Below are 16,689 nucleotides of genomic sequence, written 5' to 3' on the forward strand. Positions count from 1 at the left end.
AGTCGTCTGCATATGCATGTGATTCTGGGATGAGATGAAGAAGGTCGTTGAAGTAGACATTCCATAACAATGGACCCAGCACGCTTCCTTGTGGAACACTTGCCCCAATAGGATGTCTTGCTGATTCCGTTCCATTGAGAACTACACTTAGAGATCTACCATGAAGGTAGTTACTGAGGAGACATAGCGTAGAGCCTGCAATTCCCAGTGCTTGAAGTTTTGCTAAGAGGCCCTGGTGCCACACTCGGTCGAAAGCGCCAGCAATGTCCAGTGCTACCACACAGCTGACTTTGGATTCATCCAGTGACTGGTGCCACTTAGTGGAGAGGTTTAACAACAGATCAGCAGCAGAGTAACCTTTCCTGAAGCCATATTGACGATCACAAAGTAGTGAGTGGTAGTCAAAAAACTCTGTCATTTGTCTTGAGAGTATTGTCTCAAGGATCTTACCAGTGATTGACAGGAGTGACACTGGTCTGTAGTTGCTGATTTCTGCTCTGCTCTTCTTTTTGTGAACAGGGACTACATTCGCCTCTTTCCATAGAGAGGGCCATTTACACTGTACTAGGCAGTGCTGAAAGATGCGAGTTAGAGGTGCTGCTAGCTGGTCTGCACATCTTCTCAACAATCTTGGGCTCAACTTGTCTGGGCCCACAGCCTTTTCTTGGTCAAGTGATTTAAGTAGGAAATGCACCTCCTCCTGTCTTATTGTCACCACTGACAGTTTTGACACAGTTCTTGCAGCTAGCCAAGGAGGGTCCCTTGCTGGATCAGGAACTTGCATTTTGGTAGCAAAGTGTTCAGCAAAGAGGTCCGCCTTCTCTTGACTACTAGTAGAGGTGGAATAAGTTCATCAGGCAGATAACCTTGTCTGTCCTTGACCAGGGACCACCAGGTTTTGGAGCCTACCCTACCTGATACTAACTTTCTTTTAGTGTCCACCTCCCAATTAGCAATGGCCCACTTTTGAACATCACCCATATGCCTACAGGCTTGCATGTGCAAGTTCCTGTTATAGATGGTAGGATGTCTCTTATACCTTTGCCATGCTTTGTACTTAGCAGTAGCAGCCTCTCTACAACGAAAGCGAAACCAAGGCTGATCTGTAGGCTTCGTCACATATTGCCGGTGAGGAATGAGTTCTTGTTGTAGATTAAGGATGTGTCCAGTGAAGGCTTTCAACATCCCCTTGGAGAAGAGCATTCCAGTCAGTGGTGGCAAGCTCAGAGCAAAGGGCTGGCCAATTACCTCTTTCCCATAGCCAGGTTGTGCGTGTGGACTCCTCACCTCGTTCTGTTGGGATCTTAAGTGTCGTAAAAACAGCCTTGTGGTCAGATGATCCAACATAGCCGAGGGGTTGACAAGTGACTATGCCTTCTGCCAGATCACTCACTACTGGGTCAAGGGAGGAGCCAGAGATGTGAGTAGGGAAATCAACTAAGTTTCTCATGTCAAACACTGCAAGAAGGTCATCAAAGTCCCTCTGTATAAGGTGCTGGTTGAGGTCACCAACAATTATAATATGTTGACAGTTGTGTTGTAGCAGAAGGGAGTTAATATTTTCCATTAGGAAGTTGATAGGGTCTGCATGTTGCCACTGAGGTCTGTACATTGCACATGCTAGTGCAGAGGTACTAGTGTTTATACAGAGCTTGAAGAACATCATTTCAGGATGTGTAGGGGTGGCAACATCAATTTGCTGGGCATGAACACTTTTAGAGAAGCACACAGCAACACCTCCTCCTTGCCCTTGCCTGTCTCTTCTCATCCATGAGGTGTAGCCAGCAATTCTTGCAAAATTTTCTGGAGTCCTGTCATCCAGAAATGTTTCAACAACAGCTATCATGTCGGGACGTCGAGTGTTCACAAAACTATGTGTGAGCTCTCCAACATTAGTAATGAAACCTCTAATGTTGGCCGACAGGATGCTGATAGACTGGCTCCTCATGATGAAGTGGTCAGCTTGAGGTGGTGGGTGTGTAGGGAATGTAAGGTGCCTGCCCTTGAGAGAGGTAGGGTACTGAGGCAGCTGCAGGGATGTAGGTCTGTGGTCTTGTATAAGGCGCAATCCCACCTGCTGGGCTGGGATAGGAGTAGCTAAGTGGGTGACGTGTGAGAGTGTTCACCAATTCAGAGATCCTGCTGGTTTGTTCTGAGAACAGGTCTCTAAACAGGTGGCCCTGTCTGTCAAGTTCCTTTTTCTTCCGACACTGGTCCTCCTTATGTCCTTTCTTGTAGCAGTAATTACACCTGGTATCTCGCAGGCAGTTGTTGGCAGTGTGCCCCTTCCGGTGACAGCGAGAGCACAGCCTAGGTGCCTGGGAGGGTGGACTAGGATTTGTTGCACCTGAGTTTTGCAGATTTGTCCTCAGATTCTGCCGCTGGAACTGTGTTAGTGGAGGATGAGATGGCTGTAGGTGTCTTCCTCCTCCATGTCCTCTGCCCCGTCCTCTACCAGTTCTGACAGATGTGTCCCTGCTGTTCGTACTTCGGCGCAGTAGGTGATCAGGTGCAGTGATAGTTCCCTGATCATTAACTGCACCGTTCTCTGGTGGAGAAACTCCTGGCTCAGAACTTGCTGACGAAGCACTGCTACCAGATTCTAGAATAGTATCGGCAGGTTTGCTGACAGGTGTAGGATCAGAGATGGTATGTGCACTGTCAAGTAGACTGGCAGTGGCTGAAGCAGAGATGTCAGGTGTAGGAGAATTAACAGATCCAAGGCTTCCCTCGTTGCTGGGAAGAGGATTTGTTCCCTGTGTGTGGTCTCCTGCTTGTGCTCGTGCAGTACGTTTGAAACGCGCTGCATGGGCCGGTACCGGTACAATAGAACCACGGAGAGACTTCTTGATTTTAAGCAGAAGCGTGCGATCGCTCGCCGTGTCATCCTTCCTTAAGAACTTTTTAAATGACAGGGTGGTCAGAGGAATTGTTAGGATTCGCAAAGGTAGTGTTTTGAACTCTGTCAGTCTGTGGGACCTTAGCGATGACAAAATTCCACCAGTTGTTTACCCCTGAGTTAAGCTCAGTATGGGACTTCCAGTCTTTGTCAATAGTGTCACCATCAGCTGAGCAGCTTATGTCACTTGATGCAGGCTTGCACTGGCCTTCTACAATAGATTGTAGGTTATCTAATGATTTGAGGAGCTCATGAAGTGCTTCACTGTGATGGATTATCTTAGCTGCAACTTTACAACACAGCCCAAGAGGGCAGTCTTGATCTTGGGACAGGAGTCCCTGAGGTAGGACTTCTGAACCTTCCTCCTGTAGCTCCAGGCTTGTATCCACATATACCACAGGATTATGGATATCCTTAAATTTTCTGAAATTTTCAACCTGGCTGCAACAAAATTCTTCTTCTGGAATGCAATGTGTGTGGCAGTAGTTGGAACAAGTAGGCTCCTTACATCTAAGAAGAATTTTGTCCCTTGTGGTATACCCACAAACACTGCAGTAACTACTGGGACAATAGCCAGATAGCGTAGATATTCTTGCTATTTTGCGGTGTGAAGTCATCCCAGAGGAGGATTGTAGGTTTGAAGTTCACAGGAGAGAGAGGGTGGGTGAGGTGAGTGGGTGGGGTGGGTGGGGGTATCGGGTGGGGGTGGGGGTGTTTATAGCCAGGTGGGTAGTGAGGGCAGGTGGCAGTGGGCCACTAGCTGGAAGTGTTGCCTTCTCACTATCACTTAATAAACACTGTTTATGCTATCCACTTTTCCACTAAAGGAAGATGTTACACAAATCACTGTGTTGCATTATTACCAGCCACGCTGTTATAAAGCACCAGATGCTAGTACATAGCACAAAACACATATAATATTAGATGCTCACTGAAGGCAATAGTGAAGTCACTCTAAGGCCTGCCTCTGTCCCCCTCACTCACACCATGTCTTCACCATACCACACTTAATATCACTGATATTGCTTATATTCACTTCAGTGGAGGAGTTGGCTTACTTTGTACTAATGTGTTGTAAGTAGTACTCGATCACTGAACAGTTTTTATCCACACCAACTATAAGTAACAAGTAAGTTAATGAAAGTTTGTGAGCACTTTCCTGACTCATCTTTACCCACTCTCTCTCTCTCTCTCTCTTTCTCTTTCTTTCTTCTCTTCTTTCTCTCTCTCTCTCTCTCTCTCTCCTTCTCTCTCTCTCCTCTCTCTTTTTCTTTCTTTCTCTCTTTCTGTCTCTTTCTGTCTCTTTCTCTTTCTCTCTCTTTCTCTCTTTTTCTCTTTCTCTTTCTTTCTTTCTCTTTCTCTCTCTCTCTCTCTCTCTCTCTCTCTCTCTCTCTCTCTCTCTCTCCTCTCTCTCTCTCTCTCTCTCTCTCTCTCTCTCTCTCTCTCTTTCTCTCTCTCTCTCTTTCTCTTTTTCTTTCTCTCTTTCTTTCTCTCTTTCTTTCTCTTTCTTTTTCTCTTTTTTCTCTTTTTCTCTTTCTCTTTTTCTCTTTTTCTCTTTTTTTCTCTTTTTCTCTTTTTCTCTTTTTCTCTTTTTCTCTTTTTCTCTTTTTCTCTCTTTTTCTCTCTTTTTCTCTCTTTTTCTCTCTTTTTCTCTCTTTTTTCTCTCTCTTTTTCTCTCTTTTTCTCTCTTTTCTCTCTTTTCTCTCTTTTTCTCTCTTTTTCTCTCTTTTTCTCTCTTTTTCTCTCTTTTTCTCTCTTTTTCTCTCTTTTTCTCTTTTTCTCTCTTTTTTCTCTTTTTTTCTCTTTCTCTTTTTCTCTCTTTTTTCTCTTTTTTCTCTTTTTTCTCTTTTTTTTCTCTTTTTTTCTCTTTTTCTCTTTTTTTCTCTTTCTCTCTTTTTTTCTCTTTTTTTCTCTTTTTCTCTCTTTTTCTCTCTTTTTTTAGGAAATGTCACCCGTAAATGAAAAAAAAAAACAGTAACAAACACAAATAACTTGAATGCATATTGCATGTAATATTAATAACAAATAAAACAGCTCACAGCATCATTGTTATCATGTTTGTACATATATTACTACTTTTTGCTTAGAATAAACCAAAGTTGCAGTTTTTGTTTCTGCAGCCAGCATACAGTTCCTGCATAACTTTGATTGCATGTTCAGCACACTGATTACTTCTTGGTATGTTGAGTGTGGACGGCTCCTGCTTCCAGTGATTTTTCAATGAGTTCAGTGCTTTTTTGTAAGTTTTCAATATTTCTGACAAATTCTTGGTCATTTTCATCATATATCTGATCAGTAAACCAATAATCTGCCAAGTTTATGAAATGAATCTTCATATCTTCTCCAAAGTCTTCCATCTTGTAGGTACAGTAGGGCCCCACTTATACGGCGGGTTAGGTTCCAGGCTGTCGCCGGAAAGCAGACATCGCCGGAAGGCAGAACGCCATTTTTTCCATTTATAAATGCATATAAATGCCAGACAACAAGTTTAAACTAAATTATATTAAGCTAGTAATAGAACTAGGCATTAAAAACACTCAAAGTAAAATACATTCACAGTACATTCATTACTTATCTTAAAGTATTTGTAGTCTTAATGTAGGGAGAGAGGTGAGTAGTACTTATTTATAGGAAGTCAGGTGTAGGTAGCCCTGGCTCCCCATCTCATATTTAATATACGATATTTAAAACCTCCCAGAGAGTTAAAATACACATATAGTACACTCACTATTTACCTTAAAATATGTGCAGTCTTAATATAGGAAGAGAGGTGAGTAGTATTTATTTGTAGGAAGTCAGTGTAGGTAGCCGGTAGGTGTAGCCTGCCTGGGCTACACCTACCGGCTATCTACACACTGGCCCAGAGCCATATTATTAACATCTACATACCTTGTTATCTGAATTTAATCATTTCTAACAACTTTAGATGCCATCATAAACGAAGAGAGAAGTAATGAATAATTCATGCCGAAAATTGTAACAAAAGCGGAGTGGGGGAGTGGCTGGGCCAAACACAGATTCATACACGTTTTCTCTGATGACTGAGCAGAGAAAACGTAATGTTGTCCCTCCACCCAGCTACCACACAGGTCCACAAGTATTATTATCAGAGCACATATAAAATATGCAATAAATGCCAGACAACAAGTTTACACTAACTTATATTAAGTTAGCAATAAAAATAGGCATTAAAAACACAATAAAAGGTAAGATACACACAGAGTACACTTACTACTTACCTTAAAATATTAATATTAATGTGAGAGAGGTGAGTGGCAGGGTGTTTATTGAATAAAATCAGAATGGCAGACCATCATCCTCTAACTTGGCACTTAAAGCAAGAGGCTTACGACTTCTTTTTATCACAGCTAAGCTTAGACGCCATCGTCATTGAAAGCCAACAAGTTTTAATGAAAGAGTAAACGAGAGAGAGAACGAGATACAGAGTTGAGACAATGTAAGAATACAAACTGAACAGGTAGTGGGTGATCACTTGGTCAGGCGAAATAAATGCGTATTAATATGTGTCTACTTTTAGTTCATTCACATACGTTTGCAAGAGTTTGCAAAACATTTACCTCAATTTTTTTAGTATAATAATATTACCTCAAAATACAAATGCTCTTACATTGTGTACAAGTTAGTACAGAATAAACAAACAGCAACACACCATTTTTAGAGTGAATGAAGATATTATTATTATTATTATTATTATTTATTATTATTATCATAATAAAAAGCACTAAACCCACAAGGGTCATGAATTGCTATATATAGAGTGAAGGCATATGAGAAGATTATTTTTCTAGTCATTGCCCAGTTTGACTAGAGAAAACGTAATTCTTCCGACACTACCTACACAGCTGCTTTGTAGACAAATCTTATATTTACATCAATTTTTATTCTGTGAGTGTATATATCATGTTTATATGCTATGTAACAGGTTTCACATATAATTTTGAGGAAAATGTCATAGATGGATTAATGAAAATGCCTATATTAATGTAAGATAAGACATTTAATGTGCCCAAGAGTGATTATTATGTAGTATTGGCGTCATGAGTAGACAGACTTAGCGATTTTAATGTGTATCTGCACACCAGCACAGTGTGTAAGTATATTTAGGTACAGGTACACATAAGTATAATTATCAGAGTACATATGAAATACGCAGTAACTTTAAAACACTTGAAATTTTGGAAAGTTTCCTGACATAATAGATGTGGTCACGGAGAATGTAAACAAACCGAGTGTGGCATGCCGTATTTGAAAGACTGCCTGCCATATAGCAAATTTTGGTCATAATTTGACATCACCGTATTAGCGGAACGCCGTAAAGCGGGGCCCTACTGTATAAGAATGACGGCAAGAATAGCTAGAATGGCTCTTGAATTCTGCCTCGCATTGCTGATGTTTGGAATTTTCTGAAAGTTAATCAAATGAACTTTCCCTTTTTCTTCAAAGATTCTAAACACTTGTGTTAGCTGGTACAAAATCTTCATATCATCTCTCCATCCTGATTTATAGAGGATCTCTTCTGTTCCATTAACAAACTGTGCCTTTAGTTCTTCATAATTCCTCACCAGTTGGGATACAAATGGATACTCGATATTTGGAGAACTGGTTTTAGCACCAAGATTTTCATTCATTACCAAACGGAGAATCCTGTCCAGGACGTGACGCTGACAACTGATAAATTGTGGTTTGCTGATCTCCTTCTCTGAGAACATTATTTGCAGTTTGACAACAGCTTCACTCTTTTTTCCCTGTGTTAACGTTTGTTGTATCAGCAATGATAGTCTTTATTGCATTCCATAAGTTGTATTCATTAGTAACTTTTGCCATTCCTTCAGCAATAGTTTCAGCCTTGCCATCTTTCAAATGCAGTACATCCAGTTTTACTTCAGTTCTATCATTTTTAAGTACTAATACCTGATACTCAGTAACATGAATGTCAGATATTGACAATAAAGCCTACACTGTTAGGCTAGACCTGTAAATATTTTGTCAGATAAGTGGTACTCACTGATATGCTCCTCTGTGAAATACAGTGAGAAAATGATAACAATAGTAGACGCCTATATAAAGAGTTGCCAATTAGTACTTTTATGAGTTGCTAATTATGAGTAGTAACACAGGTATATGGTGATTCCTAGTTTTTATTTAGGGGGTGACGTTTTTTGAAAACCGAGAGGAATTAGGGACTTCTTCATTGATTTTAAACAAAAGATCATCGATTTATGACACAGAAGATGTTTTATTTGGAAAAAAAAAGTAAAAAAGTTATAACCCTAATGAACATAGTATTCAGACTCTACTCATCCTAGGAATAAATGATCTCAGATGTAGCAATGTCCTGGAGAAGGGTAAAGCCAGAGAGAAGTTGCCACTTGCTTCTCCCCCTTCCCCCTTTTGTATGTGCACACAGTTAGTGTGTGTCAGTCAGTTTTGGGAAGTGACCTGAAGACCAGACACATAGTATTGACTCAGAGGAGGACCTGGGAGTTACCAAAGTGCCTGGCACATCACCAGAGGCTCATCATCCGAATAACCTATAGCTAACCCTTGCCTGGCAAATCTAAGAGTGGCCTTGGGAAGTCTCAAAGATTCAGTCCAGGTGTTGTATATAACACATGTCAGGGTCATTTTTGAGTATTCAGCACCAATACAAAATCTATTACTGAGGAAGCATGGTAAGAAGCTAGAGAAAGTATAGGTGCATGCAGCTACTCTAGTTCCAGAGCTAAGGGGTATGAGCTACAAAGAAAGGCTTAAGTAAGCGAATCTAACAACCCTGGAGGACAGAGGATCAGGGGATGCTTGATAACAACAAACAGAATACTCAGGCATTGATAGGTCAGACAGGGACAGTCTGTTTAAGAAACAGGTACAGTAAGGCCCCGCTTTACGGCGTTCCGCTAATACGGCGATGTCAAATTATGACCAAAATTTGCTATACGGCAAGCGGTCTTTCAAATACGGCGTCCCCCACCCGGTTTGTTTACATTTTCCGTGACCACATCTACTATGTCAGGAAACTTTCCAAAATTTCAAGTGTTTTAAAGTTACTGCATATTTTATATGTACTCTGATAATTATACTTATGTGTACCTGTACCAAAATATACTTACACACTGTGCTGGTGTGCAGGTACACATTAAAATCGCTAAGTCTCTCTCTACTCATGACGCCAATACTACGTAATAATAATCACTCTTGGGCACACTAAATGTCTTATTTTACATCAATATAGGCATTTACAGTAATCCATCTATGATATTTTCCTCAAAATTATATATGAAACCCATTACATAGCATATAAACATGATACATACACTCACAGAATAAAAATTTATGTAAATATGAGATTTGTTTACAAAGCAGCTGTGTAGGTAGTGTCGGAAGAATTACGTTTTCTCTAGTCAAACTGGGGGATAACTGTAGAAAAATATTCTTTTCGTATGCCTTTACTCTATGTATAGCAATTCACGACCCTTGTGGGTTTAGTGCTTTTTATAATAATAATAATATTGTTATTATTAATATTTATAATAATATTATTATTAATATTATTATCTTCATTCACTCTAAAAATGGTGTGTTGCTGTTTGTTTATTCTGAACTAACTTGTACAACTTGTACACAATGTAAGAGTATTTGTATTGTGAGGTAATTATTATTAAAATAAAAAAATATTGAGGTAAATGTTGTACAAACTTTTACAAATGGACGTGAATGAACTAAAAGTAGACACACATTAATTCGCATTTATTTCGCCTGACCAAGTGATCACCCATTACCTGTTCAGTTTGTGTTCTTACATTGTCTCAACTCTGTATCTCGTTCTCTCTCTCGTTTACTCTTTCGTTAACTAGTTGGCTCTCATTGACGATGGCGTCTAAGGTTAGCTGTAATAAAAAGAGAAGTCGTAAGCCTCTTGCTTTAAGTGCCAAGTTAGAGGATGATGGTGTGCCATTCTGATTTTATTCAATAAACACCCTGCCACTCACCTCTCACACATTAATATTAATTTTAAGGCAAGTAATAAGTGTACTCTGTGTGTATCTTACCTTTTATTGTGTTTTTAATGCCTATTTTTATTGCTAACTTAATATAAGTTAGTGTAAACTTGTTGTCTGGCATTTATTGCATATTTTATATGTGCTCTGATAATAATTATTGTGGAGCTGTGTGGTAGCCGGGTGGAGGGACAACATTACGTTTTCTCTGCTCAGCCATCAGAGAAAACTTGTATGAATCTGCGTTTGGCCCAGCCACTCCCTCACTCCGCTTTTGTTTACAATTTTCGGAATGAATTATTCATTACTTCTACTTTCGTTTATGATGGCATCTAAAGGTAGTTGTTAGAAATGATTAAATTCAGTGAACAAGGCATGTCGATGTTAATAATATGGCTCTGGGCCACAGTGTAGGTAGCTGGTAGGTTTAGCCCAGGCGGGCTACACCTACCGGCTACCTACACTGACTTTGTACAAATAAATACTACTCACCTCTCTTCCTGTATTAAGACTACACATATTTTAAGGTAAATAATGAGTGTACTGTATGTGTATTTTACCTCTCTGGGATGTTTTAAATATCGTATATTAAGTATGAGACGGGGAGCCAGTGCTACCTACACCTGGGCTACCTGCACCTGACTTCCTACAAATAAGTACTACTCACCTCTCTCCCTACATTAAGATTACAAATGCTTTAAGATAAGTAATGAATTTACTGTGAATGTATTTTACTTTGTGTGTTTTTAATGCCTAGTTCTATTAGTAACTTAATATAATTTAGTGTAAACTTGTTGTGTGGCATTTATATGCATTTATAAATGGAAAAAAATGGCGTTCTGCCTTCCGGCGATGTCTGCTTTCCGGCGACAGCCTGGAACCTAACCTGCCGTATAAGTTGGGCCCTATTGTGCTCTGAGGTACAGCTTGAAGGTAAAGACAAGTATGTGTCAGGATTTATTTCATCAATCTTAATATGGTTAGGAAGTGGAATGATTGCTATAAAAAAAGCTGGTGGAGGCAGAAGAGGTACAATGGGGCCCTCAGACTTAAGATAAAGTGAACCTGGCAAGAGGCAGGGTCAGGAGCTACAACTTTACCTCTGCATCCATGTACAGGCGAGTACAGTAGAGCCCCACTTATGCGGCAGGTTAGGTTCCAGGCTACTGCTGGAAAGCTGATATCTCTGGAAAGCAGAATGCCATTTTTTCCACTTATAAATGCATATGAATGCCAGATAACAAGTTTACACTAACATATATTAAGCTAAGAGTAGAACTAAGTATTTAAAAAAATAAAATGTAAAATACATGCAAAGTACATTCATTACTTCTTTCTTTCTTTCAACACACCGGCCGTATCCCACCGAGGCAGGGTGGCCCAAAAGGAAAAACAAAAGTTTCTCCTTTTACATTTTGTAATATATACAGGAGAAGGGGTTACTAGCCCCTTGCTCCCGGCATTTTAGTCGCCTCTTACAACACGCATGGCTTACGGAGGAAGAACTCTGTTCCACTTCCCCATGGAGGTAAGAGGAAATAAACAAGAACAAGAACTATAAAGAAAATAGAAGAAAACTCAAAGGGGTGTGTATATATATGCTTGTACATGTATGTGTAGTGTGACCTAAGTGTAAGTAGAAGTAGCAAGACGTACCTGAAATCTTGCATGTTTAACATGACTCAAGAAATCGTAATGACACGATTGCAAATAAACCATACCCCCGGCCGGGATTGAACCCGCGGTCATAGAGTCTCAAAACTCCAGCCCGTCGCGTTAGCCACTAGACCAGCTAGCCACAATAAGATTGCATTTGTGGTCACAGAGGTGCCTGTGCTAACTTTCCTATGGTGTAGAAATATACCTAGTTGGATGAATCTTATTGTGGCTAGCTGGTCTAGTGGCTAACGCGACGGGCTGGAGTTTTGAGACTCTATGACCGCGGGTTCAATCCCGGCCGGGGGTATGGTTTTTCTTGCATGTTTATGAGACAAAAAAAAGGACGCCAGCAATCCTATCATCATGTAAAACGATTACAGGCTTTCGTTTTACACTCACTTGGCAGGACGGTAGTACCTCCCTGGGCGGTTGCTGTCTACCAACCTACTACCTAGGACATTCATTACTTACCTTGTAATATTTGTAGTCCTAATGTAGTGAGAGGTAGTATTTATTTGTAGGAAGTCGGTTGTAGGTAGCCTGCCTGGCTCCCACACCTGAACTTAATATACGATATTTGAAGTAGCCCCAAGTGATAAAATACACATTCAGTACACTTGTTACTTTAAATTATGTGTAGTCTTAATGTAGGGTGAGAGGTGAGTAGTATTTATTCATAGGAAGTAAGGTATTGGTAGCTGGTAGGTGCAGCAATGTAGCTCGCCTGGCTCCCACACCTAAACATAATATATAATATTTAAAGTGGCCCAGAGCAATATTATTACCATTGACATACCTTGTTCACTGAGTTTAATCATTTCCAACAACTGCCATTAGATGCCATCATAAACGATATAGAAGTGATGAGAAGAAATCGTGCCAAGAATTGTAAACAAAGCCGATTGCATTAAGGGGAGTGACTATGCCAAATGCGCATTGATACTTTTTCTCTGGTGCTGGACTAGAGAAAACTGAATATTTTCTTTGCCCAGCTACCACACTTCATATTTGTGAGATTTTTTCTACTGTGGGTGTATGTATCATGTTTATATGCTATGTAACGTGTTTCTTATGTAATTTTGAAGAAAATATCATACATGGATTAACGAAAATGCCTATATTAACATAAATTAAGACATTTAATGTACCCAAGAGTGATTATCATTATTATTATTATTAATATGGCATCAAGACTACAGGGACACTCTTTAACATGTACCTGTACACCAGCACAGTGTGTAAATTTATTTAGGTACAGGTACACAAGTGTAATTATCAGAGTACATATAAAATGCACAATAACTTTAAAACACTTGAAATTTTGGAAAGTTTCCAGACATAATGGAGAGACATGGAGCTCATAGAGAATTTAAACACACCAGGGGGCATGCAGTGACCATATTAGTCAGGTGGGGGGAGCTGTATAGTGAGTTTTGGTCATAAGGTGAATTGCCGTAAAGCAGGGCCCTACTGTACATAAAGGTACACATGCATGAGAATACATGCACACAGAGAGGGGTTTATTTCTGAATTAAGTGGTATTAACTATAAGGAGAGGCTAATTTAATTAAAGCTAACAGTATTGGAGGACAGAAGAACCAGGGGAGTTATGATGATAATGTATAAAATATTCAGGGAGAATTGATAGGATACACAGGGATAGGTTATTGGAGAGGTGAGAAACAAAAGATAAAACAGGATAGTATGGCCAAGGGGGTTGGGGTGAAAGAAGGAAGTGGTAGGAGTCATCCCAGGAAGGAATGGAAAACGGGTTTGTAAGAAGTGTTGATTGGTATTGGCTTCAGCATCTAGCAGGTATGTCTGAATGAGCCAGATCAGGGTGTGTGGAGAAGAGTGGTTTGATGTGTCGTTGGAGTGTGAGCAAGGTAGCATTTATAAAGGGATTCAGGGAAAACTGGTTGGACTTGAGTAATGGAGGTGTGAAGTATGTTGCACTGAAGGAGGATTCAAGATGTTAGAATTTGTAGCGTCACTTAAATTATAATGTTTTTACACAATATATTTACAAGACGGCTATTCGATGAAAGAGATGAATATTTATTTTTGGGGTCACTCACCTTGGTACAAGATGGCCAGTGTGGTAAAAAATTCTCAGAAAATGTAAAAAAGTCTTGTCATTTTTAATATTTAATTACTCTTTTTTTTTGTGTGTGTGTTCTTGCAGATCCACATTGCCTGCTAGTGTGACACAACATACTAGTCCTAGTTTAGTTGGCACTCACAATGTCCATACTGGGACTGGAGGTGGCACAGGGCCTGGGAGTGGAGTCAGTGGTGGAACAACTGTGGGAGGTGGTGGTGGTGGTGGTGGGGGAGGCAGCAGTGGTGGGGGTGGGGGTTGTGGTGGTGCTGGGGGTGTTACTGGCAGTAACACTAGTACTAGTACTGGAGGAGGAACTCCAAGTGTCACTCAGGTAGCAAGCAGTGTTAGTGTTGGTAGCAACACGTCCACCGGCACTAACTCTGGTAGCAACACAAGTGCCACAAGTAATACTGCAGGGAGTACACAGCACTCTACCAACACTGCTCCCCAGCACCCTAGTCGTGAACCCCAGCCACCCCCTCCACACCAGCATCACCACCACCACCACCAGCCTCCAGCACAACCTGTGGAGTTCAACCATGCCATCAATTATGTTAATAAAATTAAGGTAAGAATAAGTTTAATTTGTTACTTTTTCTCTCTAGTTTTTGTTTGTATATCGCTGAAATCTATTATCAAAAGATGAGGATCATTGACTGTTAGAGAATAAATGTTCTGAAGTTTGAAAGAGCAGCAACTTCTACAAAATAATTTTTACTGGCATGAAGAATCTTTGTAAATATTAAGACAGTCCAGTAATTTATTTGTGACTAATGTTTTGAGCTGTAAATAAAACAAGCACTGTACCTCGGTACAGGGTACTGGGCACCTGTGCATGTCTCTTGCCCGATATTGAAAAGGATTCAGGTTTTGTGTGAACCTTGAAAAGTTTTTCATTTTTGTAACTCAGTTATTACGTTATGTAAATATATGCTGGCAGCTAGAAGTCAAAGACTTGTCTAGGGGCATTTAAAATATTAAAATACACCACCCTAAGGCCATGCTTGTTTCTTTACAAAAAGCTTTCACCAGATGGTTAATACTCCTATCAGAAAGGATAGATAAATCCACCCTTTATTTGCTTTGAGAAAAGGCGCACAAACTAACAAATACTTTTTTTTTTTTTTTTAACACATCAGCCATTTCCCATTGAGGCAGGGTGACCCAAAAAAAAAAAAGAAAAGTAAAACCCAAAAAGAAAGAAAAAACTTTCATCATCATTCATCACTTTCACCATCACTCATACATAATCACTGTCTTTGCAGAGCACTCAGATATGACAATTTAGATGTCACTCCAAACATACAGTAACCAAAACCCGTCTAAAGTACAGGCATTGTACTTCCCACCTCCAAAACTCAAGTCCGGCTAACCGGTTTCCCTGAATCCCTTCATAATATATTACCTTGCTTACACTCCAGCAGCTCATCAGGTGCCAAAAACTATTTGTCTCCATTCACTCCTATCTAACACACACGTGTATTCTTGCTGTAAGTCCAAGCCCCTCATGAAACCTTCTGTACCCCCTCCCTCAAACCTTTCCTAGGATGACCCCCACCCAACCTTCCTTCCACTCTAGATTTATATGCTCTTCAAGTCATTCTACTTTGTTCCATTCTCTAAATGACCAGACCACCTCAACAACCCCTCTTCAGCCCTCTAATACATTTAGTAACTCCACATCTCCTAATTTCCACATTATGAGTTCTCTGCATAATATATACACCACACATTGCTCTTAGACACAACATTTCCACTGCCTCCAGCCTCCTCCTTGTTGGAGCATTTACAACTCGTGCTTCACACCCATGTGAGAGTGTTGGTACTACTATACTCTCGTACATTCCCTTCTCTGTCTCCATGGATAACAATAACAATTTTGTTTTTCCCTCCACAGATACAACAAAGCACCATTAACCTTTTTTCCTTCATCAATTCTATGGTTAACCTCATCCTTCATAAATTCATCCACTGAGAAGTCAACTCCCAGATATCTGAAAACATTCATTACTTCCGTACTCCCTCTCTCCAATGTGATATCCAATTTTTCTTTATCTAAATCATTTGATACCCTCATCACCTTACTCATATCTATGTCCACTTTTAACTTTCTTCCTTTACACACCCTCCCAACCTCATCCACTAGCCTTTGCAACTTTTCTTTAGAATCGTCAGCAAAAAGTACCTGTGTCAACTCCCATTTTGTATTTGATTCCCCATAATTTAATCCCACCCCTCTCCTCAACACCCTAGCATTTACTTCTTTTACAACCCCATCTATAAATATGTTAAACATCTATGGTGATGTTACACATCCCTGTCTAAAATAATAATGGCCCTAAAATATTGCTAGACAATTTAAATTAGTGCATCCTTCAGCATAAAAATAATAGCTAATAACATGTTAAAAAAAAAAAAGCCTCTTTACATGTTAGCAAGGAAACCTTCATGTGCACAATGCAGGAATTACTGTTTATAAAAAAAAATTCAGAGCTTTGAAAGTGCAAAATTGAGTGATTAGCAGAAAAACTTTACTGCACTGTCAGATTTAAAAATATTGTGGCATCTGATATATAATTAGTCCTCTGCTTAGAGCATTAATGAATTTATGAAAATTATTTGCAAGTTGATTGTTCAGTCCTCAAAACTGTTTTCACATAGACTTTTAAGTGATTTTCAGAGATACATTCCCAAGTCATATTCATTGTCTTATTTCATGGAATTTCATGGAATTATTGATTTTACATACATTTAAATTTTTTACATTTGTATTTAACATTCATTTGTTCAGTAAATGTATGAAAAGGGAAAGGTACCTAGGGATTGGCAGAGAGCATGCATAATTCCTTTGTATAAAGGAAAAAAGGATAAAAGAGAGTATAAGAATTATAGAAGAAGTCTGTTGAGTATACCAGGTAAAGTGTATGGTAGTTATTTTTGAAAGAAGATGAGTAATACAGAGAGGAGTATTGGAGATGAGCAACGTTTTAGGAAGGGTAGGGAATTTA

At 39.6% G+C, this 16,689-nt stretch overlaps 1 protein-coding gene across 1 annotated transcript in view; it reads left to right on the forward strand.

Annotated features, from left to right (window-relative positions):
* LOC128688051 (SIN3 transcription regulator family member A) overlaps nt 1-16,689 on the forward strand; it is a 223,203-nt gene that overhangs the window by 17,277 nt on the left and 189,237 nt on the right. Inside the window, 1 exon segment of the mRNA XM_070083829.1 lies at nt 13,763-14,249. Within this exon segment, the coding sequence (XP_069939930.1) occupies nt 13,763-14,249 (487 nt within the window).

The sequence above is a fragment of the Cherax quadricarinatus genome, chromosome 10 (genome assembly GCF_038502225.1).
Source record: "Cherax quadricarinatus isolate ZL_2023a chromosome 10, ASM3850222v1, whole genome shotgun sequence".
Taxonomy (NCBI): Eukaryota; Metazoa; Arthropoda; class Malacostraca; order Decapoda; family Parastacidae; genus Cherax; species Cherax quadricarinatus.